Below are 24,736 nucleotides of genomic sequence, written 5' to 3'. Positions count from 1 at the left end.
GTAACAGATTTCTCTCTCCCTTTGCTTCTCCACCCTCATGCAGCTGCTCAATGCAATCAACAATAGTGAGACATGTGGCTGTTATGGTAATGGGAACTGTATAGAGACTTAAGGTACCCAAGTTTCATAGCAGAAGAATTGACTGTCTATATTCCAGAACAGAAGATCTTTGCCATGAATATTTTTCACGATAGCATTTTTATTTCCATAGCTCACAGATGAAATGTACTTTAAAGGCTGCATAGGCCCCTTGAGGAGCACCTTTTTCTAAGGTTGTTCTGGTTTTTGTGCTTTTCTGTATATTAATGATGCATGCAGGCACTAACCCTACCAGGAATAATGTTTCTTTGCATTGAAATGACTAAAAAAAGAACCCTGATGGTTGTCACACAGAAGAGGAAAATCCTGGCACTCACCATTAGAAGCACAAACCCGCAGGACCCAGAGGCAGTGGGTGAGGTGCAGGTGGTGGCCCAGGTGTCTTCTTGCCAAGCTCAGGATTATATCAGTGGCTTCTGCCTTCTGCACTTTAAGCCCAAACTTCCTATCTGTGAAAAGTAAATGAGAATTAACTATTCAAAACTATTGCAAAGGCCTGGTCATTGCAGCTGTGCTGCTAAACATACATTTATTAAGACTTGTAACTCAAAATTCTATAAGAATCTCACTGAAAACAGAAAAACATGGGATTTACTTTGAGTTATCATATTTGAAGCATAGAATAGTCTGAACTGAAAGAGACCTTTAAAGGCCACCTAGTCCAAATCCCTCACAATGACTTGCACTTCCCAAGGTTGCTCAGAGCCCTGTCCAATCTGACCCTGAATATTGCCAGGGCTAGGACATCCACCACCTCCCTGGGCAACCTGTGCCAGTGCCTCACCATCCTTATCATGAAATATTTCTTCCTTACATCTTATCTAAACCTATCCTCTTTCAATTTAAAACCATTACTCCTTGTTTTGTATTACAGCAGCACAGTAAAACTAGGCTAGAAGGGACCTCCAAGATCATCAAGTCCAACCCACATCCTAACACCTCAACTAAACCATGGCACCAAGTGCCACCTCCAGTCTTTTTTTAAATACATTCAGGGATGGTGACTCCACCACCTCCTCAGGCAAAGTATTCCAATATTTTATTATTCTTTCAGTAAAAAACTTTTTACTAATATCCAGCCTATATCTCCCTTGGCACAGCTTGAGACTGCGTCCTCTGGTTCTGTCAGTACTGCCTGGAAAAAGAGACCAACCCCACCTGACTACAACCACCTTTTAGGAGTTGTAGAGAGTGATAAAGTCACACCTGGGTCTCCTTTTCTGCAGGCTGAACACCCCCAGCTCCCTCAGCTGTCCCTCACAGGCTTTGTGTTCCAAACACCCCACCACCCCTTCTGGACGAGTGTATCAACAGGCCCTACTAAATGCGTGTCCCCTTTAGCTGCTGCCCACGGTGAGGCAGCCCTGAGGTGCTGTCCCTGGCTGCAGCCCCCCAGCAGTGAGTGTACCTCTGTGGCCCACCCTGGCCAGCAGGCGCAGCAGGGGCAGCAGGGTGCGCTGCTCCGGGGGCTCCGTCCGCGCAGCCGTGCCCAGCGCCTGCAGCAGAGCCTCGCTGCCCCCTTTGCTGACCACGTACTGAATCCTGCGCCCAGTGCCTGGGGAAGAGAGGAGACACTGCTCAGAGCATCCCTTCCCCGAGCCACAGCTGCCACAAACCCCCAGGCTGCAAGGAGCAAAGCTTCCATGGCCTTCGGGCAGTATTGGGGGGCCGTGAGCCTTTGCAGAACTGGCCATGGATGAGCCTTTGCAGAATTGGCCATGAACCCCAGGTGGAACTGTGTGCTCTGCTGCCTGTCACCAGGACAGTCCTTGCCTCTCCAAAGCCACGTGCTGCAGGAGTTTTTCACTCTGCATTGAAATGTGGCAGAGAGGAATAAGCAGAGACAGCGACAGGTTTCAAAGCAGCGAAAGGATCAGTGGTCTTTTCTTAGATACTGGAAATTAAACAAGGAAAGAACTAAAGCTGCACTGGGCTTCTGCCAAATGAAAAGGAATCCTAGAGAAGCCTTGGGGACAGCTTTCAAATAAATGTAGGTCTCCAAAGAAAGCACACTCTAACCCTGGGAGCCTTACTGTGTTAACAAACATTGATCCGGGCTCTGTGGCTGGGGGATGCTGCTCGCTCAGTTCCCAGAGGAGAGCAGGACCCCCTGTTCTCCATCCCTGCACCCAGCTGAGGAACAAGGCTGCAGGGCTCCAAAACACAGCCCAGATGGACAGGAGATGCCTCTGTGGGGCTTCCAGGAGTGGGGTACCCAGCAGGATCCAGGCCTCACCAATGCAGCCCCCAGCTTAGCTGGGTTGGGAATTGTTTAGCGGATGATATTTTTGTGGTGAAGAAAGGAAAAAGAACTTGACTATTTTTTCAGTTCTTTTGCCAATACATTTATTTTGTTCATGCAGCTTTCAGCACATAAAGTGACATCCATTCCCTGCAGGCCAAGGTAGAAGTGCCTTTTGGAGAGAGGCTGAACACTCTGCATTAAAGGGTTCCTGGGCTCTGAAAAGTCAGGTTCCTTTCCCTTCTTACAGTCCTCTCTCCAATGGCACTGAACATTTCCAAATTGACTGCCATGGATTATTATGAAATACTTTGCATGGGAGGAAAGGAAAGGGAAAGGGAAAGGGAAGGAAAACTTACTCTGAGTCTCTTTTCTTTAACATAGTGAATAAACTCAGTTTTCCAAACACAAGAGTAAGGACTGCTGCTCAATAGATGCAATTTATATTTTTTTCACCTTGCAAACACCTGGTCAAGTTTAAATGCAGGTATGAATTTCTTACTTGAGGACCCCCTTTCTGCCCTAGCCCACAGCCATTGCCCCAAATCTTTGCTTCCTTACCCAAAGACAGCAGGTCAGTGAGGACACTGAGACTGTTCAGGATGACATCCTTGTCACAGGAGCTCTGGAATGGAAACACACTAAATGTACAGATCAGTTCAGAACAGGACACTTTGTGCTGCACAGGGCTGCAGTGCATCATGCAGTGCAGAGGCACTGAGATCCTTGTTTGGATACTGAGCACTTTTGTGCCATCTGGACAGTGAAGATGTGGAAACATTGATAACACATTTTAAAAGCCTCTAACATATCATACTACACAGTATTTAATACACAGTAACATTTCTGTAGAATTTACATCTAAATTCTAAACAAAAGCTCTCTTTTTTGGTTTGATCTGGCTACCCCAAAGTTGGGGAAATTCTGTATCACAAAGAAATGCTAAATGTGAGGTGGTTTTCCATGACAGAACATCTTATTTTTAGAGCTGAAGAACAATATATTTAAATTATACTAATCACATCTCCAAGAAAATTCCCATCTTTGTAGCCACAACCAGGTGGAAACCCTGAATTTGAGGAGAAGAAAAATTCCTAAGATTATTTTTAAACTAATATAATTTAATTTTAAGACCAAGTTACTACCACACTTTGCATGACACATTCTGCTTTAGAGTCACTTTAAATTTTGCATTAGAGGAAATAAGATGCAATGCACTTGAGGAGAAAGAAGCACATTATATTTGCCATCCATCTGTGTGATATACTGGATCCTTCTTTAATCCTCCTCCAAACAGATTTCACTGCTGTGATTCAAGAACTTCACTGGTCTGTATTTCAATTTGAGGGCTTTGGGTTAAGATCTGGATGTCTTTATTTCTGAACTGATACAACACCATAGAAATTCCTAATATAATACAAAACTTCAATTTGAATAGCCTTGGTCCCAAAGATCCCTTAGGATCACACAAACTATAATGGAATCACTTTATTTTCAATTAATTTATGACAATAAAATAGCATCTCACAAATATATGGCTCCTGTCTTTCTGAATGTTGAACGGCTTCAGAAACTTAACCCACATTGTGAATTAAACTAACCTGGTATCTATTCTAGATACATGTGATCATTTTACCAACCAATTTTTTTCAACCATTCTCTGACATATTTAACATTATGCAACTCTATATTTAAGACAAGGAGTTGAGAACTAACACCTAGCAAAAAAGAAACTCCAGAAAGAATATTAGGAAAAATCTAATTCAGATCTGTAATAATGACTGTTAAGGCAAATGGACCATTTTTTCCCAATGGATCCCTGAAAAAGTCACAGCACAAGCTGACAAGGTGCTGAGGATTGTGTAGCTAATTAGGGAGCTGCAGTTCATACCTCCTCCTTTGTTACAGCTGGGGAGGGTGTGCACAGGGTGAGACACAGGGATGAAGCAGGAAATTGATCACTCTGCAGTCAGAGCAGGTGACTGCCAGCCTGGAGAAACAGATTTCCACCCCTGTGACAGAAATCCTGTAGGATGCTTGGCAGCTCCCTGCAACCAGATCCTTTTGTATTGGCAAACTATAAGTGCCATTTTCTGCATGGAGTAACTACATTAGTGCCAATATTTCCTAGTTTCTGTATCCTAAACCTTGTGTGTTTTCTTAGATTTTTTTTTTTTCCCCCAGTCATAATTATTAACAAAAACCCTCCAAATCTCTGCAAAACCATCATACTGGTTTTGGTCAATTAGCAGTGCTACCAACCATTTCCTCCTCAATGTATATTCCAAGTGAGCCATGGAGACAAGAGGTGTCAGCAAGGGAATGAGAGAAAAGAACAAGATGTAGTCAGGGAAAGGGAAGGAAGGAAAGAAGAAGAATCAGGTGAGGCTGAGATTGGAGCAAACAGGCAGAGAATCACTTCTGAAATGGGGACTCAGTGGAGGAGGGTCTGTGAGCACTGATGGGCTCCTCAAGGCTCAACTTGCTTTTGCCCTTAGCTAGAATCCACCTGTGTCATCCCCACCTCAGAGCTGGCCCGTGCCCAGAGAGGGAACCTGCTGTTTCTATTCATTATTAACTCAATAAGCAGAGATCTCAGCACTGAACATTAAAGTTCAGCCCTTTTATTACCCACATTGAAATCAAAGGCTTGGTGACAGGATTACTGCTCCTTTCAGAGCCAAGCCAAACAGAATGTGGCTTTAATGAAATCCAGCAACTCTTGTTTCACCAAGTGTTGCCACCCTCACCTTGGAGGAGTCCAAATTTGTGCCACTGGCTCAAGGGACCACACAGCAAGGAAAGTCTGCAGCAGGTCAGAGCAGTTCTGAGCAGCATTACTCTTGGGTGAGATATATCATCTTAGTTCCATGTTAATCTTCCTAATTCATATCTTTGATCATTTGAGCTGGCTCAAGTCTCCTAGACTAAACAAAGAACATTCAGAGCTCTCTTCCCAAGAGTTTCTGGGCATTTTTTAGCACAGGGACTTAATAGTCAGGGGCAGGTTGTCAGGAGTGATGAGTATCCATCAAATTTACAGACTCCAGGAAGACTTACTGTTCTCAACACCTTTTTAAATATCAGAGTTGCCTAAATCAGAACTGTCCTCTGGTTTTGTCTTGCTGCCTCTCAGTATCCCTTTCCTCTGTAGGTGGATGGATTACACATTAAGGTTTCAGTAATGAAGTCTTCATTGATTTATGCTCCTATTACACTGGGTTGTTTATTTTAACTGATTGGATTGTGGGTTCCTAAGCCATTAACACAAATAGTGATGACATAAGATATCCTCTGACTTTCCATGCACTTTATCCAGGGACTCAGGCAAACAAAGAACTTGAGGGAACATGAAAGATCAACCTTTAAAATGTGAAAATTAAAGCTGGGTGATATTGCCAAATATTTTACCTGAGTGTTTACTGTTGATATTTTAGCACTAAAATTCTGTGTTGGTGCCTCATTGCTCCCCTCCCTCCTGCACCCTACTGAAGGAGTTGGATGACTCATGTGTTGGTTGAAACAGCAGATAAAACCCCAATCTCACTACAAATTCTAACATATTTCCCACTAACTTTAGTGGCACCACTGAATAAAACAGACTTCTGCAGAAGAGCACAGCTTCTATTTATAATAGCAAGACAACACAGAAAAAAACAACAACCCTAAAGCTGCTATTGTCTTGCTAGATGACAACTTGCCTCTTGAAAAGAAACAACTCAGATTTTGATTAATTAACTTCAGGTTTTCAAAGTCATCAAATATATTTGGGCATTGAAATCCATTAGAATCGATTGTTTAAATTAATACACATAACAAACTCTTTGTGGATGAATTGCCAACATATTCATTCATAAAAAAATTCAGTAAATCTTTTTGAACAGTAAGTACAAATGAGAAAATCACAACTTGTGCGTGATCTAAAAAAGATGAATAGAGTAATTTCTTTAATGCAAATTTCTTACCCAGCTCTGGTAAAAATAAACACATTAGTTATTTTTATTGAAAGAGATGTTTGATAGTTTAAGAACAAACCATAACCAAAGAGAGGAGAAAAGTAAAATTCCTCTTGCTAAGTATTTTCCATTCCTGCCAGCACTTACAAATGTTAGATACAGCATCTACATGTGCACAGACTAATGAAGATGCATTTGTTGTATATGGATAGAATAAGAGCAGACAAAAGTTCCCAGAGGCTTAAACTAGATTACAAAATCGCTGACCTCCTGCAGGATTTCACTAAAAGGATTTAAAGTTAGAGCCAAATTGTTACCTATTAACAACAGCCTGTAGTTGCCTTTCACAGCTTGTGGCTGGACAAAGGCTAAAGTAACAAAACCATCACTTTAAATGTCATGCATGGCTGTACTTTTTGGTCAGAGCCCCTCATCTGCTTTAGCCTTACTCAAGGAAAGCATCCTGCCTTCCTCACCCAACCAGGAGTATCACAGGGATGAGCTCAGATGCATTTAATCAGCTCCTGGCTGAGAGCTCCTCTCTGAGCTTTTTCTGGGAATTAATCCCTGGAACACTGGGGTTAGCTTGGCAGAAGCTCCTCAGAGATAAACAGCAGGAGGATGGAGAAAGCCAGGAATAAAAAAAATACCCCAGCACATCATCATTGATACGTTACAGGCAGCAAGTGATTAATTGGTGACATTGGGCTTGGAGGACAACAGCTCCTGACTGGCAGCTCGGGTTATTTCACTGACCCACCATTAAGCAGGGAACAGCTCCTGTCTCCTTGTTCTGCTCCTGGGAACATGCCAAGACCAGCTGTTATTTACTCAAGACAAGATTATAAAATTGCTACTAAGCCACAATAACAGGTAACCTCAGGGAAATCTCTGGGGATGTTTTCCACAAGACTCGGGAACCCAACAGAGGTGGGATTTTTCGTGTCCTGCCTGGAGGACAGCAGCCATCAGTGCCATTCCTCCTCCAGCACTCCCTTCAAACAAAAACCTTCCATAAACTCAGTCTTTTGGGCTTTTGTGTCTTTTGCCCAAAGGCAAGCATTTCCCTGAATGAGACACACAGCCTGCTGAGAGGGTTTGTTGGGAGTCTAAGCATTAATGATGAAAAAAAGGAGGATGCCCAGAAAGAAATCAAACAGCATTAATTTGTTGTGCAATGCGAGATTTAATAATAAATATTTTATTTGGGGGAAGAAATACAAAGCAGTTATTCCAATCACAAAAATAATGAATGCAAAATGAAAGAAGTCGCTCTTGCAAGACAACCCATAACATGGTTTCTGCCAATACATCTTTTAAATTAATTGTTGAATTGTCTCACAAAGCTGTGTGACTGCTTAGGGAAAATCTCCCAAACAAACAACAAAACAAAATGGTCTAATTTTAAAGAAAAGATTCTGCTGCACTAGGCTAAAAAATTTCCAGACCTGTTTGTTTGGGTCTGTTTTAGTGAGACTAAGGAATAGGATATCCAGCTCCAGGGTTTGTTTGTTTATTTGTTTGTTTGTTTGTTTTAAAATAGCCTGTTTCTAAATACGGAAGCAGGGTTTGACCTGTCCAAAATATATCCTCCTCTCTTCTCTTTCCCTTAATAAATTTGCTCACACAAATAGCAGTCAGCAGCCCAACTGCCTGTGTAATGAGACTTTCATCTGCAAGTCAGATTTCTCACTCTCTGCACTTGAAGCCTATTGAAGAGAAATTCTGGTGCAAAATTAATACTGGCTAAAATCAAGAGCAGGTGAGAGGCTGAGCAGCATTAGTCCTCACTGCCTCCTGAGACCTCTAGAAATATTGGTTCTAATTACTCTCTTAATGCTTAAATCAGTTCTCTGCCAGCAAGGTAGAGGTGCCTACCAGCCCAAACTTCTGGGCACAGCCACTCACCGCTGGTATTATGGATTTGCCAGCTGGATATCTCCTTCCCACAGCTGACTATCCACCCTTACAATAACTGTGAAGCCAGGTTTGGTGCCTTATGTTCTGTGCTTTGTCAGAGTAAATTGCTTTTTCTAATTTAAGAGGAGCTAAAAATTCGCAGTTAAATAAGAGAGCAAAATACCCTGGAGAGTTTCTTGTCTGTATGCTCCTATCCTCAGCCTCAATATTCAGCTAGCTGAGTGTGATTTCTTCTTGGTGGAAGGTGAACAGTATTTGTTACATGGAAGTTTAAGGGGGGGAAAAAAATCATTATTTCTGAGGGGGAAAAAAGGGTTCAGAGACCTCCAAAATATCACTAGGCAACCACAGAGTAAGGGAGGATTCCAATTAAAGTGATTATGGCCTGAATTTTGGCATAAGTGGAACACCTTCTTAACAATACTACCATTATCCAGCCTTAGAAGGATCCCAAGAAATGATGGCCAAAGTGCCCCTGCTCCCAAAATAACCATCCAAACATCCTCAGCATCACCACAGGAGTCACCATCCTCTGTGATAAACACTAAGTGCATTTCTTTGTCCAAATCTGGATTTCCTCTTCTGAGGAGTCAGATAGGCCTGAGCAAGCCAGGAAACTCAGAGGAGACATGGAAGGAAAAGGGGCTATTTAAAGCCTGAGAGAGGAGGACCTTGCTGCTCTGGGAGTGTCCTGAGTGACCTCTTTAATCCTGGGAGAAAGGCGTCCGCAGCTGTGGGGGATCACGTAGCCCTCAAACTGTACCCGGGGCAGCCAAGGGGCCTCCAGGGACAGCACACATGGCACAGCAACTTCTTGCTCCTGCTCCCAAGCCTTGGAGACAGCCCCTCTTGCTGGCCCTGGCCACCCCTGTGGCAAGCACCCCACTGAGCCAAGCGCCAGACATTTCTTTTCCTACTGATGCTTCACACCACACCAAGCCCAAAGCAGGAATTATGGGGTTTATACCAGAAAATGTAGCAAAGACTCATTAAAAATGTCCCTCCCTCTGGCCTGATGCAGTCAGGTGGGTGGCTTTTTTCACGGCTTGCAATGACCTGAAGGTCTGGGTTTTTCTCACCTTGTTTGCACTTGGGTGGGATAACCTGCAGCATCTTTTTCAGTAGCACATCAGATCACAGCTGGGTGCTATGGTTCCAACCCTTCACACTGGGTGGCAGCTCATCCAGGTGAGCAGGAGTAGTGCCTCAAAGCCAGCTTCTAACATGCAAATGGACAGGGCTTTGCTCCTATTCACTGAGCTTCAGGACTTCCTCTCAAAGGATACAGCTACACTCTGCAGGACTGAACTGCTTCAAGGCAGAGATGGGAAAATTCCAAACTTACATCCTAATGCCTTCAAAACACTAAAGGTGTTGAGATGAAACAGCTTGGCTTTAGCTGATCTCCAGCCAAAACAACTTGGTGAGCAACGTGGTGAAAACCATCTATGCCAAGGAATCTCACAAAATTTAATGAAATAAATTGCACCAACATAACACCTTGTATCAGAGGATCACAGACTTCTTTACAAATATTAGCTAACACCTGCCCAACAGCATCCCTCATCAAGATCAGATTGTTTCTTATTTTCCTGGTGGGAAATATCACCCTGTGGTGGGAAATTCACTTAGTCAATACCTAAGAGGATAGCTAGCAGAGCCAGGATAGCTATTACAACAAAATGAGGCAGAAACACTATGTGCACAGAAGTACTGTGGCCCTCAATCACACACTTACTTTCATCTATTTGTGAAGAGTTCAAAATTTTCCTTCCCTGAGATCAGTCTTCTCCTCCCAACTTCCCAGAAGTAAGTGCAGCAGAAAAATCTATCCCCACAAGGAATACTGATGCCAGATTGAGAGAAGAAAGATCTTCTCCCCACCAACAGGTACCAGAGCTTGGGATTCATCCTTGCTGATGAAAAAGAGATTCATCCTTGTGCCAAGAGATGAGGAGGATATTACACTTAATGAATCCATACAGGAATTAGCAAGCACACAGATCATGACCTGATCTTTTTCCAAAGGATGTTTTACCTGCTGTGTAAAAAAGACTCAAAGTTGTTTCAGAGCAAGGTCATTCATCTCAGTGCCACGTTACTGGTGTGCCACTGCAATAAAATATATTCACACCCAGATATCTGCAGGAATTGTGCTCTGACCAACTGCAATACCTTGGACACTGTTGGCAAAGTAAACTCCTTTTTTTCTCTCTTTTTTCACGCCAAAGTTCTCTCACTGTTCTCAAATAAAAGCTTGTCCTTGTGCAGAAGTTCCTCCTGATACAAAGTTCCTTTTTATCACTTGCTCCTCTCACTAATGTGCCTCTAATAGAGCAATTACTTTATTATGCAGAAACTATGGTAAAACACATTATTATATAACCCTCAAATGCTTCTGTCAAATTGGAAGTGTTAAAAGAATGAGGAAACTTTGAGATAAATCAAAACACGTGATACTCTGCAAAAGGCTTTTAGACTTTCTTTTGAATATTTCTAATGTTCTTTCTGTAATTTCTACTGCAGATAAATTCTCCCAGGTTTTATCTCTTATTTCACAATAACTTACCTATGACACCTAAAGATTTGGACTGGATTTTATGTTATATTATTCTCTTTTTTGCTCTTTTTAATCTATTTTTATTTTAATGCCAAGATTATCCTAGCATATGCCTTTCACATTCTCTTATTAACTTTCTGTAAGGCATTAACCATTCTTGTACAATGAATTCTATATGCATGCCAGCACCTACTGTTTATTGCTGTTTCTTGGATTTATTCCTATATTTTGCATTATTTTTGCTGTTACTGAATTAATTTAAAGTATTAATGTTTCATTCAAATGCCACTCTGTTACAGATATTTAACACAACTGCCACCCAAATTTAATAGGGAAGGATCTGTTTTCTCCATTCCATTTTAGTTTTATTTTCCTCTACCAAAAGCAGCATGAAACATGGTACTCTCTTTCTTAATTTGTGAGATTTGATGGGTGTCAGTCCAGAGAACACTTTGTCTTTCAAAGATGAAGCACATTTGGGAGTTGACAAACTTTTTTTACAAGCAGTGGCATTTCTCAAAGTACAAGCAAGTCTGGAGAATCTTGGAAAATTTCCAGATGTACTCGCTTTTTAATGAAACCACAGATTTTTGAATGCTATAGCAATGTGAGTATGTTCATGTGCATATAAATAGCCAGAATAAGGTGTTGCTATCCTTGGCTTCTCTGGGATGTTCCTGTTTGGACCACACATGATAAAGCCCAAGAATCCCTGGGTTTAATCTCAGTCTGCCCTGGCTCTTGCCTGAGTTCAGTCCAAGCTTCTCTCTGTACTCCAGTGCAATGTCATTGCTGCACATTATTCTGGCACTGACTTGTACAGGCCAAAGATGAGATGTCTATGAGGTACACTCTGATTTAGGAAAACACCAGTCCTTCCTCTTGCCAAGACAAGTGTCCTTATGTGTCAATCTACCCCACTTCAAAAAGCGCCTTCTGGAACAGCCATGCAAATGCTTTTAATCAATCACATTTAATAGCCATGATTGAGGTATGGGCAGCAGAGACAAGCCACTAATAACTATTGTTAGTCACAGCTTATTTTCTTCAGAGATGGAACCTGAAAGTGAAAATGATGAACCTATTTTTGCCATCCAGTCTAAGTGAAAAATCAAACAACAAACGAAACTCGGCATCCATAATGAATAGCAAACTGTGTTTTGAAATTCTAATGATTTAAAGTAATATTACCAGTAATATAAAGCAGAACTTCAGTTTAACTGCATTGCTGAGACCCATCTATCTAGATTTAAACAGCAATCTCTCAACAGCAAAGCCCTCAGTTCTCTGAAAAGGTTGCCAAGTTTTTAAGAGGCATGATAGGGGTATGTCATTTTCCATCCAGAAGGTAACAAAGATTTTTATCTCCTTTATCTCTAGTCTACACCCCATGCAAGACACCCAACAGCAGCAAGCCAATGCCACCATGCCCAAACCAGGCATGTTTGGGGCTTTATTCCACCCTTGTTACTTCATCCAGCAGCTCAGAAGCACCTGCAAATTAAGTGTTGGTCAGTCAGGCTGAAAGGCATTTTATTAGCTCCATGAATAAGCCCATGTCTGTGTTTGTGCTCCAGGAAAAGGGACAGGAGTTGTATTTAAAAATACCCAGCATTACACATTCTGCTGGGATCCCCTGTGGAGTTCACCCAACCAAACCCCTGGGGCTGTCTCTTCTGAGACTCTCTCAAATGGGAATAGGCTGAACACGCATGGGCACCATGGGCTGATCTCTTACTGAAAGGTGAATTCTTCAGTGAACACCCAGTAGGAGATTTGATCTATGTCAGAATCTACCTCTGATGCCTGCATCCACTGCCAGCAGGGAGAGATCCCCAAAAAGTTGTTGTTGTTGTCTGTTTTGTTTAAGCATGTTCCCAAGGAGACCTGTTGGTGTAATAGTGCTCTACAGGCTTTGTAGGACATAGCAGGGGACTCTCAGCTAGGGAGATTTCCAAGTGTTTGATCACCCAGCCATGCAGACCTTTTAGACAAACCCTCCAGAGTTTTCAGTCAGTGAGGTACAGCTGCTGCTGTGAGAGCTTTTGAAACAAGCTGTTAATAATCATGGTTTTCATCTCAAAGAGAACTCGTTTTAATGCATCTCTGCATCCAGCTGTCCCCTTGAAGTCCCTGTGCATCGTGGGGAGATCAAATGACCTTAGCCATATGGGAAGAGAAATTGTCAAAGAAAACAGAGCCAGGCACATATTCTCTTTCTCTTTTTTCACCTCCAGCTCTCTCCGCCACTTGCAAAACTTTAACATGGAGCCAGAGGCCGCTCAAATTGCAGAAGATTGTCCCAAAGAGAAGGTCAGATAAACCAAGGCAGTAATGCTGCTTTCCCCTAGCCTCTCCAGAAACTCTCTCCATATGGATGGTGCTGGTTTATTCCTGGAAGAATTGAGGGTTGAAAGAGGCAGTTAGTTCAGTTTGTTCCTCTGACTTCATCAGATCAGCATTTTAATCATAGGGAAAGGTCAGGTGGTCCATTCTGCCTGCTCCCCTCCTTTGAAGTGAGACAGGTGGGCATTCACCATGCCAAGTAAACTGCTTGTGGGAGGGTATCTCTCTCCCTGTCAATCTTCTGCTTGCCAGGTTAATCCTGAAAAAAAGGGAGGGCAAGCTTTATCTTCACTGTAAATCTGCTGCTTTGGCCCTTTGATCAGGAATCTCATAAAAACCACAGAAGATGGCAGAGGACAACAGGCACTGCACTGATTTCACCCAAGCTGCATGAGTGTCATCTGCTCAGGGAGTGAGTCGTTCCACCCTTTGATTTGGGAGACAATGTGAGCTAAAATTCCCTTTGCCCTAACTTGACAGATGAACCTTATCTCCATCTGCTGTCCAAATGAAGAAAGCAGAAGGTACAGACATTGAATGAGTTTGATGGGGTTTGTAACAGTTCTGAAATAAAGCCCAGAGCTCTTGCTTTATCCATCAATACAGCATCATTCCCTCTGAAAGGAATGGAATAGGTACCAGAGAGTGCACTGAGCTGATGGGCCATGGGGAGAAGAGTCTGTCTCAGTTTACTACAGGGATCAAATTCCCATTAGGCCCAGTGGGAAAGCCTTTGCCTGTAAGTTACACCAAAAATTAATGTACATAAAAGGCTGCTCAGAAGTTGACTGCAGTAAAACACAATGCTATGGTGTTTCCATGTCAGAAGAAAACCCCACATTTTGGCTTCAAAGCATCCCTTGTTGAAAGGCAGGGGGGAAAAAAGCCAAGATTTCTTTGGTAGAGTAGTTATTTCTCCCACAGGACTTCTGTGTCAGAATTACTCAATTTTCTAATAAGAATCATGAAAGCTTTGCAGTTCTCATTAATTCCACCTCAACCTACACCACCTTTTGAAAGTAAGGCTGTGTTCTTCTACGAGAAGAGACCATGAGAAGAAAAATCCATCCTTGTTCTCTCAACCCTCAAAGGGAAGGAGATTAAACTTTGCCCATGTAATTTCTTATCAAGCAAATGTTATTCTATTAATCAATAGTTGGTCTAAAACATTAATTCACTTTTTTGTAGCTTAGTAATTCCTGTGGGCAGAAGAATCTCTACTATGTTATCTTTGTCCTCTCTAGAAGACATCTTTTGAAATCAAGATGAATTCTTCATTTCCGAGATCTTGATTCCTATATGGTGTGGTCAACCTCCACTCAGTAAAACAAAAGTCATAACAGTACACAGATCAAAAGAAAATATTAACTCATGGATATGAATGGGCTCTGTCTCCATCAGCCTGTGGAGGAGAATGACCAAGTTTCCCTTATTTTAAGAGATGATCTTCAATGCACTAGACTTTCCTTCCCAAAACTGTAATATGACAATTTGTTTTGCTTGTATGAAAAGGAAAAAGGTTATCCAGTTCTTGGAGATTTGAATCTACACTCAAAGAACCCACTTAGATTATATTTAGGTCAACTTCTCATAAAATGAAGCAATCAGGGGAATAAACCCAGATTTTTAATAACAGAAAATGTCTACAAGTATTTTATTGATTTGTATTCATGTTCTTGCTTCTTACCCATCTTAAATTAAACTGCATTTTCTGAAATAAACTGTCTCTGAAGCAGCAGCACTGTAATAGTCCCTGTGGCACACAAAGCTTGCAGGATTGCAGCCACCAGTGTCAGCTGGGCTGGACAATGCAGCAAAAACTGCCGCACTGCTCACCCCTAGCCCTCACTCCCCAGCTCCTGCAGCAAACCTGGTTTGTCCAGGGAAAAAGGGAGGCAGGCTGGTGAGCTACTGCTCCTGGTCTCCTTGGAGAAGGTTGTCATCCTCTCTCACAGAATGTCTCAGGAGCATTCTGACCTCACAGCTCCCTGGGGATCAAAACCAGCCTGCTTTGCCCAGGAATCACAGCTCCCCATCCTTCCCTGCAGAGATTCCTGGAGCACAGAGCAGCTCTGCTGATGGATCAGCACCTCTGTCCTCAGGCCCATTGGGTCCTGTGGGCAAACAGGTGCAAATAGACTGACTGTGAGACAAGAGCTTATTAAAAGAACGGGGGAAGGCTGGAGGGAATTATTTTCTGTGCTGGTCTGGTGAGAGCAGCACAGTCACGAGAGTAGAGTCTGGCAGAGCCAGTGACACGTGTGGGCACGTGGAGGGTGTGTGGATTTGGGATTCTCAGAGCCTGAGGCTCCCAGGTGTGCACACCCCAACCCAGCAGGCACAGCAAAGGGACACCTCTGCCCAGGATCACAGCCAGCAAACCCTGCCTTATTCTGCATTCCCACTGACTGCTCTAGGAGGGGCTTTCAGCTGCACTTCGAGAGGCTTGAATCCTCCCAGATTTCATTGCAATTGTGTTATCTATCTATCTATCTATCTATCTATCTATCTATCTATCTATCTATCTATCTATCTATCTATCTATCTATCTCACTGAGTTGTGTTATCTATCCTGGCACAAACAGGGGTGATCACACACAGGCAGTGTGTCCATGAGAACAACAACTCCAGGAGCAATTTCCAGCCCTGCTATCCCAGACCAAGCAACACAAAAATCCCCCCTCCATCTCTTAAACTCCCAGTATGTGTATGAAATTATTTTCTTTCTCGTAAAACACATCAGTAAGATCTCTGCTGGTGCTAGAAGACACTGCTGGAGTCAACCATTATCAGCCCCTATGTTTTTTCAATACAAGCAACTTTTTGTGTGCACTTTGCTGAACATAATATAATAAACTTTAATTCAAAATGCCCATGAACACATTTTCTACCACAGACATTTTTTTCCTATTATAGATAAAACCAAGAGGACTGAACCAATGCATCGGACAGAAAAATGTGTCTAAGCCATCACAACAAATGCAGCATAATATACTGAAAATAAGATTATGCTACGCAAAGAAACACTAGCAAGACCTATTCAAACAAACATCCTTCTGTGTGAAAACATCTCATATATTTCAAAGAGGAAAATTATTGAAACCTGAGAAAAAGAGAGGGGGGAAATATTCCATTGTTGTAAAAATATTGATGTAATGTATAAATACATCTGTAGGCATACAAAACAGCTAGGGAAACTAGATAACTACCAATAATTATCCTCAAGTTACAAATAGATAAACAGATTTTTTAAATATAATTGCACACTGTATGTGAAAAATAAGTTGTTTAAATAAATCCATATACCTCCTTCCATAATGTGGCTTTTTCTATTAATTTGTTTGTGTCTATAATGCAGTACCAAAATACACAATATTTAGTTGCATGACATAGCATAATGTGCCATTACATTACATCCAAATAGTCTAAGTTAAACAGCTTGGCCATAAGCATAAAGTCAGCCCCTCAACAGCTAAAAAGCACCAGCTTTAAAGCATTCCTGATATTTCATTTGGTCCCCTGGAGTAACTGCATTTTTTAATTTCCACATGACAACTTGTTTTATTTCACAAAACCTCTGCTTCAGGATGAGCAGTGCCTGCTGCCAGGAAAATCACCCCATGCAGCATTTCGTCCTCATCATTTAGCATGTGGTTCTGTGCATTATTTATTGTGCAGGATCCAAGCCCTGCATGAAAACAAATTATTAATTTGCCTCTCTTTTTCTTTTCTTTTTTTTTTTTTCACTCTGTTGTCACCAGAACTTCAGGGTTGTTTTTTCCCCCAATGTTCATCACCTGGTTTCTCAAGCACTGATGTGAGGCATGGTGGGATTATTTGCCATGTTACACACGATTAAGTCTGAAGCAGAGGTTTATAATCAATTTTTCCAGACTGGCACCCAACTGATCCATGGATTGCTATCCTTTCACATTTGCATTGCTGAAGGAAGGGAGAAAGAGCTCTCCTTGACCATTCATGACACAGTCTCATTTGCCCTCAAAGCCCATCCTAGACAAGGATGAGGCACAGCAGAAGATGAACAGAACTTTTCTCACCTGACACACAAAATTCTACTGAGGCTCCAACTGTGATGCACTCGTGCTCAGCTCAGCCAACACTGCTGCTGCTCCCATCAGTCTCTGAGTACATTCTGCACCCCAAGGTCCTGAATTGTCATTAATTCAGCCACAGAAAATTCTAGTTAGCCCATCTGGAGGCATTTGCAGAGGAGCTGGCAGTGTGCTCAGAGAAACAGCTGTGGCCAGCCCAGGGACAGAGAGCAATTCTGGTCCCAGTTCAGTCGGTGGAAGGATTTCAGCAGAGTCCAAGAACTGCCACAGTTTCCTCTGAGGGCTTTTAGTGCACTGCACTGGTTCACAAGAGTGAAAAACCTCAGTATTTCTTCTGTGGCCTGTCAGAGTTTGGGATTAATGTGTGGATGTTAGCTTCCCTTCTTCTTTGTTGCTTAGCAGTGCCCTGTGGTGATGAGTCAAGGGCTGTAGGGAAAAGCACTGGGTTACCTTCAGGTTCTCCTTGGACAGGCAGGAGAGGACAGTGGAGGTGGGAAGGAAAAGCAGCAACCCTGAAAGCTGAGGTGGGGACCTGCACTACCTCTGTGGGATTGTTTATGGAGGATTATGCCTTTTCTTCCATGGTTAAAGCCAAAACCTGCCTCATGCAGCCCAAGTGGCATTGGCAGTAGAGACATGAAAAAGTTGCACCCACTATCTCTCCTTAAACCCTGCAAGCCAAGTGTTTCCCTGTCCTAACTGCACTTCTGCTGTTCCAAAGCTAAAACAATTTTTTATAAGGAATAGCAGGAATAAGTCCACTGCTGCTCACTTTAAGTACAACAATCTCAGTAAAACTCAGTTAATGAACCACATAAAAATGACCATCTGGTTTTGAGTTGATTTTTGTTCCCTCTAAGGCTATTCCACTAAACCTGGCCTGCCAGGCTCCCAAAAACACAGATCCAAACTTTGAACTCCTCCATCCTCAACCCAAATGAGTGGCCATCCTGCCACCTGAGCAGTTCCTGGGATTTTTTGCATCTATTTCTCTCAAAGCCAGGAATCTCAGGAGCTCTGCTGACAGAGTAAGTGCAAGGATGCAGAGGAGACAGAAACATTTTGCAAAATGCATTTCTATTCCTTGTCAGTGGAGCAGCACAGATACCTTCCCACTTGTCCTGAGGATAACAATAGCTCTGCCTTGTCAGCCAGCCAGCAGGGCAGCTCGGAAGGGGCAGTGCAAAGAGCTGAGAGCTTTGAGTCAGCAAACAGCAGATCCTTTCTGTTCTGCTGGACACTGTGGCCACTCACAGATAAATCCCTGTGCTAAAACAACATCCACCACTGATACATAAGATTTGCATCTTTTCCCTGTCAAACCATAGCATTTGGGAACCTGTGAAGTCCAACACAGTAAGACACAGCTTGAGCCAAAGATCTGCCAACGGCCCCAGGGGCTGCCAGCTTTGCAGAATATGTGAACGGGGACTGTGGCTTTGGGAAACATGTGAAAACCACTCTGAGAGCCAACAGGAAATCTGGGACTCCTCAGGCAACACGATGTATCCTGCCATGGAATAAGCATGGGGGGTAACCAAGGCATGGGCAGTGAGGAGGAGAGCAGTGAGAAGGGAAGAATCAAAATGTTTCTCATTTGTCTAAATGATCAGAGGCTGGGGTGAGATGAAGGCCAGGGCAATGAGGAGGAGGAACTAAAATACTCCACAGTCTCAAGGGATTCAACAGTCTGGGTCACAAGGCAAGACGTTGGCTTCAGTTTTCTATCACTCTTCTTAGCAAGTACCAGCTGTTTTTAACTAACACCCAAATACCTCCTCCTGGCATTAAAATAGCCAAGAGATCTAATCCCAAATCTCTTGGGATTTTGCACTCAGGAGCCTGCCTGTAAAATGGGATGTCAGACTTTCTTGCCTGGTCAAGAACCATAAATGGGGAGGGTGTTTACTTCTGCCAGGCTGTGGCCAGGGACCAGGGTGAGAGTGGCAACCAGCCCAGCCTTGACTGAGGGACTGCATTGTCCATGTATGGCAGACAGAGCAGGGCTGGGTCGGGGCTGAGGAGCCCCATGTCATGCAGTGAGAGATGGGAACACAAACAGGGAACTCTATCCAAGCCAGAGGGATGGGAGGTGATAATTGCAGGATCACACAGGAGAGTGAGAGTCAAGTAGGGAGAGCAAAGAAGGTAGCAGGGTTAGAAAGAAAATGAGAAATGACAGTAAAATCCTCAGAGCTTGACTCTGCCACACTGCCACAAAACCTGTGAGACGGGGAGAGGGTTTTCTTAAATCTGAATTTCACATTTTTGAAGCTGAACATTGTAAGCAGCGAAGCACTTTATACCTAGAGATCTGAAATGTCACGTCTTCCCTGCAGTGACATTTTGGTGACAAAATGCAGCTGCACTTTGAAAGGAATTTTTGCTATTCACCTTGTCACTTTGCAGAACATCCATAGCACGTTGCATTTCCAGGGGTTTGAGCTGTCTTTGGAGGATCACGCTCCTTCACAGCACTGGGAACAATTTTGAAGAACTCAAAAAATGTGTTTCTTTCCGTGACTAGAGCAGTTGCTCAGTTACAAAGTGCACACTGTTCCGGATTTGTTCTGCTTGATACTGCCCTCCCCAAAGCCAGCCTGTGAGTCTAGGAGTGAAAGTGTCTGTGCCAGGAAGAGATGGGGGAGATCCCTCCCTCAGCACAAGGTGACAGACCCTATCTCAGGTCTGGACATTCCTCCAACTGGGAATAAAAATCCGTGCCACTGCTTGGAAGGGAAGTAGAAATTTAGTCCTGCGTGAGTGACTGATGGAGAAAGGATGATTTTATTCTGAGTTTATAAACACTAGCTGAATGTTACCTCATTCTTCACCTGAAAGCTTTCTGCATGCAAAGCAATATTATATGATAGCAGAAATGGAAAATGCCCAGTAATACCCTGCAGAATAGCCTGCTGTAAGCAGCAGATATGTTCTTCATGCCCAATAAAAGAATATGAACCAGCACTGACAATCCAGCAGGTCACAAAAACAAAGCAACCATGTTTTGGACAGCTGTTGCAGAAAATAACGAAGTGTGGAAAGATGTTATCAGCAAAGACAAACATCAACCAAACTTATTATTTCCCAGGCCAATACTTTGCAACAGTGTCAAGTAAAGGTCTTTTTTTATCGCCTGATTTTTTAGCAGAGACAGGTAATGGTATTACAAAGTTATGCTGGTAATTTTTTGGCTGAAGGTAGAGGAAAGAGGTGAATCAGAACATATAATTGTCATCAACCCTTTACTTTCTGCTCTTCAGCACTCAAGCCTCCACATGAAATTGAAGATATAACAAAAAGATTTTTGATGTCTTCCAAGTGAATATAGAATTTTTGGGAATAAGGGTTTTATGGGATTTTGTGGCACCGGAGATGAATGGTGTGCTACCTTGTGGTACCAATACCATGCCTGTAGTGCTCCTAACTGTTTCTAGTTTAGACCTCCCTGTAGCCTTGTCAGGCTGCATATGTGCTTTTAAACTATAGGTTCCAGTTTATGTCTGGGTCTTGTCCAATTGTGTTCCCAAATTATGCAGTGAACACCAGGGCTGTTATGTTAGAGAGTATAAGGAAAAACAGAGGTGCACTCAGCTCTCAATTATCCAAAGAAGGAGGGAGAGGACTGTAGCCTGGATATGACACAAACATGATCTACTACAAAATATGAATTAAATAAGCTGTAACAACATCGGGCAAACAAGTTACACTGCCAAAACATAAAAGGACAGCAGGATCATTTTCTTCAGCATGACAGTTTACCTGCAGAACTCACTGACATAAGGGGCTACTGAGGGCAAACCAGTGTTTGATATGAGAAGTAAAAGCTGTTGACAGTTACATAAGCTTGAATAAATATGTCAAGGTTGATCAGGCCCCACAACTATAGTTTCAAAGCCAATTGCTATCATCGGGTTTTGTAACCTCCTCTGCACGCTTATAGCTGGTTACAGACACGGGGCTGTAATCCTTGGGCTCACCCAGGTGGGTCAGACTCTTTTGCACACCCTCTCCCTCATTTTCTGCATCTGCAGTGTGTGAGGCTGTGATGGCACGTGTGACAGTCAGAGGATGCTGCTGCCTCAGGCATGAAACTCCTGTCCCCACAGGGCTCTGGCCCATGTCAGCACAGCTGCACACAGGGGCTCAAGGCACCTGAGGAGTGCACACAAGTGGCATTTCACCATGACTCTCTAAAAGCTGCTTTATATGCAAGCAGCTTGTCTTGGCGAAGCAGTTCCCACCCATCCCTCATGACAAAACCAGGCTTATAAAAGCACAGGTTCCCTCCCAAAACAACTTCCTATTTCATGGGGTAGCTCATGCCACAACCTGGGCATCTTCTCCTGCCAGGAGGAACGCATCCTTGCAGTGGGGAAACAGAGCCAGAGATGCTTCTCCTTCATCCCATGGCCAAGCTTGTCCATCAGGTATGATCCTGGACTGGGATACCTGCCTCTGGTCCAGGGACCGTTCACTGAGCACACCCAACACCAGCACCTCACAATCTCAAGAGTTTTTGTCACTTCCCTGGAGTGCTTGAGGGTCCTGGGCAGACAGTTTGACAGGAAGGAACTTGCTCCTCGCAGGCAGCTCTGTTTGCCGGTGCCCCTGAGCGCTGGGAGCTCAGACTGACAGCGCTGTCAGGTCCCATTCATCTCACACAGCCGGTGCCTCACACCTCCCTGCTGCCCTGCGAGCACAGCCAGGGCTGGGCAGCGGAGCCTCTGCCCTCGCACGGGGCCCAGAGATTGATGCATAGCAGCGACTGCCAGCACTCATCGCCGAGCGGTGAAGCTGCGACTCAGAAACGCTTCTCAGGCGGCGAGTGCGGGGCTCCCGCACGCTGATGCTTCCAGAGCCGAGCCAGCCAGGAGCTCCTACAGCCCTACAGGTCACTGACGGGGAATTAGAGAGGAAAACAAGCCCAAGCGCCTCTCTTGTTAGTTCAGGCTGTTCTTACCTGGAGGGTGGAGAGAAGGACTTGCAAGCCACTGGCTTCTTGTTCTGCCATGCTGCTCCCCACTCACACTCCCTCCTTGTAGCAGCAGACACAAAGCAGCTCGAAAGCCAAGCTGCCAACTTGCCTTGCTGCTGCCCCTGCGTCGTTCAAGAAACGAAGAACTAAACACAGATCCCCAGACACACGCACTCTGCTCCCAATAACCACGGCAATGCAACTCTAGACCTCGGCGGGAGAGATAAATGTACCCCCTCCCTCCCAGCTCTCCCACTGTGACGAGACGATTAATTCCTATATAAAGAATCCCGGGGATTAAGTAAAGTGCCCAGGAAAGGTCCGGGTGCTTGGTGTGTGGTAGGGGGAGTGTGGGGAGGGTGGCAATAGCAACAAGAAAGCAGAAGAGCTACAAACCTCAAAGAAAGGCAGGGAGAAGGGAGGGAGCAGCGCTGGCTGCCTGACAGGCATTCCCAGCTGACCCGCTGATCCGTTCCAGACCCCGCGCGGACCCGTCTCCGTTTGACTCCGCTCCAGTGAAACCGGAGACTCGGAGAAGGCAAAGCGAGCGGCAGAGATGCCCTCGGTCTTAACGAGCGCTGACAACGAACGGAAGATACACCCGGCATGAGGGACAGGTGGAGCCAGGCTCGCCGGGGCTTCTTGGCTCCCAAGCCCCGTGATTGTCCCAAGCGGCAGCTGCTGCGGCCGCAGGCAGGGCCCTGCGGGGCAGGGAGTGACCGCACAGGGGCATCTCTGCGGGAAGCCACCTCTTCAAGGTGGGGTCTGGGGAGAGTTTGCTCCAAGGGCCCCCAGAGTGACCCACAGGTAGCTCTAGGTGTCGGTAAGCGCAGCTGCTCGGGCTCGGGGTCACCCCCTGGTGCACAAGACACGCTGTAGTACAGTTGTGGTTGTAGCTTGAATTCCTAGGAGGGCACGGAGTCCACTTTTAGCTGCAGCCCAGTGATATCAAAGGGCTTGGTAAACAAGAAGGAGCAGATAAAGAAATTGAGTAGAGGGTTAGGTGAGGATTTTCCAGCAAAATGTTTTCAATGTTAAAAGGTCGATTAGTCCCACAACAGCTTTCTCAATGGCATTTTTGGTCCTGAGAGACATCACTCCAGGGTGGTTAGAAAGCTGTCAGTGGAGATAATTACTGGATGTGAAGAAGACAAAGGTTAACTCTTGTCTTTCCAATTTGGGGACACTCATTTCAGTCTTTTACCTCTGGAATAACTTTATTGTGGTGTGGTTCTTTTTAGTTTGTCCCTTCTGAAAGAAAAACTGCGGATTTTTGGCACAGTAACATGAACCTGGGTCTCTGGGCACAAAGCAGATGCTTACAGAACTCAGTGCCACACAAAGACATACCAGACACTCAATGTGCACACACTTCCTTTGCTGCTGTTGGTATAAAACCCTAATCTTCTAAGAAGCAGTCAAATGAAGAATAAAATGCTCCAGTCTTGGCCAAGGACTATTTTCACATGATGAACCTTCATTGATAAGTGCTTTATGCAAATGGTAAGGCTAATCCTCCTCAACTCATCCCAGCAATGTGTGAACAAATGGCACAAGCATGACATTCCTCAGTTTCTGTGTGTGCCAGCAGGATCCCAGGATGTCACTACCAGGTTATAAAATAAAACAGATTAAAATGCCTTTGTCATAACTATGGAGACACACCAGTCCCTTCAGAGAGAGTGCTGTGATGACCATTCACTGGTGGACAAGATACTCTACAGACAGCTAGGTAAAATAAGACAAAAAATTTCCTTTCCTATTAAAATTCAGGTTAAAAGATTTTACTTTTCTTAAAACCGTGTTTTATTTCATTTTAAAAGATAAATCTCTCACGCTTCATGAAATACCATATTTTAGATATACAGCTGGTGTTCAGCCATTAGAACACTGAATTTTTGGCCATGTTGAGTAAGCTTCTGGCAGCTTCCCACAGAAGTCACTCCTGTATCCTCCCACTACCAAAACTTTGCCACACAAACCCAGTACAGCTTTGGGGGTTCTTTCCCATATGCAGGATTCAATAAAACCTGATAAGAGGCCACAAATAAGTGGGGGGAAAGAACCAAGGCAATGCAGGCAGTGTGTCCAGATGTGCTGGGTGGGAGGCAGGTGGGTACTGGGTTTGTGAGCAGTGCAAACGCATATCTCTTTTGCAAATTATTACAGTGACAGAAAACTACTTCAGAGCTAATGAGGAGCTGCTTGAAGAAGCTTTCCACACTGTCACTTCATTCTCTTTCTTGTGACAATTGTATCTGTCAGCAGAGCTGTGTGGAACTATTAATTCCTGCTGTGTGGATTTTCAGGCAGTGAGAGCTGATGGATGTAAGCAGGCAGTGGCTGCAGGCAGTCTGAACCCTAAAACTACCTATAAACCACAACTTTGGCCTCTGTTATAGGATTCTATAACAGATTCTCTGACTCATCAGTCGTCTGGTTCTTGCTCTCTGTGTGAGCTTTAGAAACAATTGCAAAAATTTCACTGCAAATATGCCAACCCAAGAGGAAGGGGACACCAGCATCGAAGCTTGGGGTGGGGGAAAATGTTCCTTAAAATTT

The 24,736-nt window shown here is 43.9% G+C and overlaps 1 protein-coding gene across 1 annotated transcript in view; it reads right to left on the bottom strand.

Moving 5' to 3' along the window:
• The window catches only part of AGBL1 (AGBL carboxypeptidase 1), a 264,251-nt gene extending 241,586 nt beyond the window's left edge, over positions 1–22,665 (bottom strand). The window contains 5 exon segments of the mRNA XM_079318217.1: positions 417–548; positions 1,508–1,654; positions 2,903–2,966; positions 22,160–22,296; positions 22,571–22,665. Coding sequence (XP_079174343.1) covers positions 417–548; positions 1,508–1,654; positions 2,903–2,966; positions 22,160–22,210 — 394 coding nt within the window. The 5' untranslated portion in view covers positions 22,211–22,296; positions 22,571–22,665.
• Positions 22,666–24,736: the final 2,071 nt, after the last annotated feature.

The sequence above is a fragment of the Erithacus rubecula genome (genome assembly GCF_903797595.1).
Source record: "Erithacus rubecula genome assembly, chromosome: 14".
Lineage (NCBI taxonomy): Eukaryota > Metazoa > Chordata > Aves > Passeriformes > Muscicapidae > Erithacus > Erithacus rubecula.
Note: the sequence above shows the minus strand (reverse complement) of the source record. Positions and strands in the feature narration are given on the sequence as shown.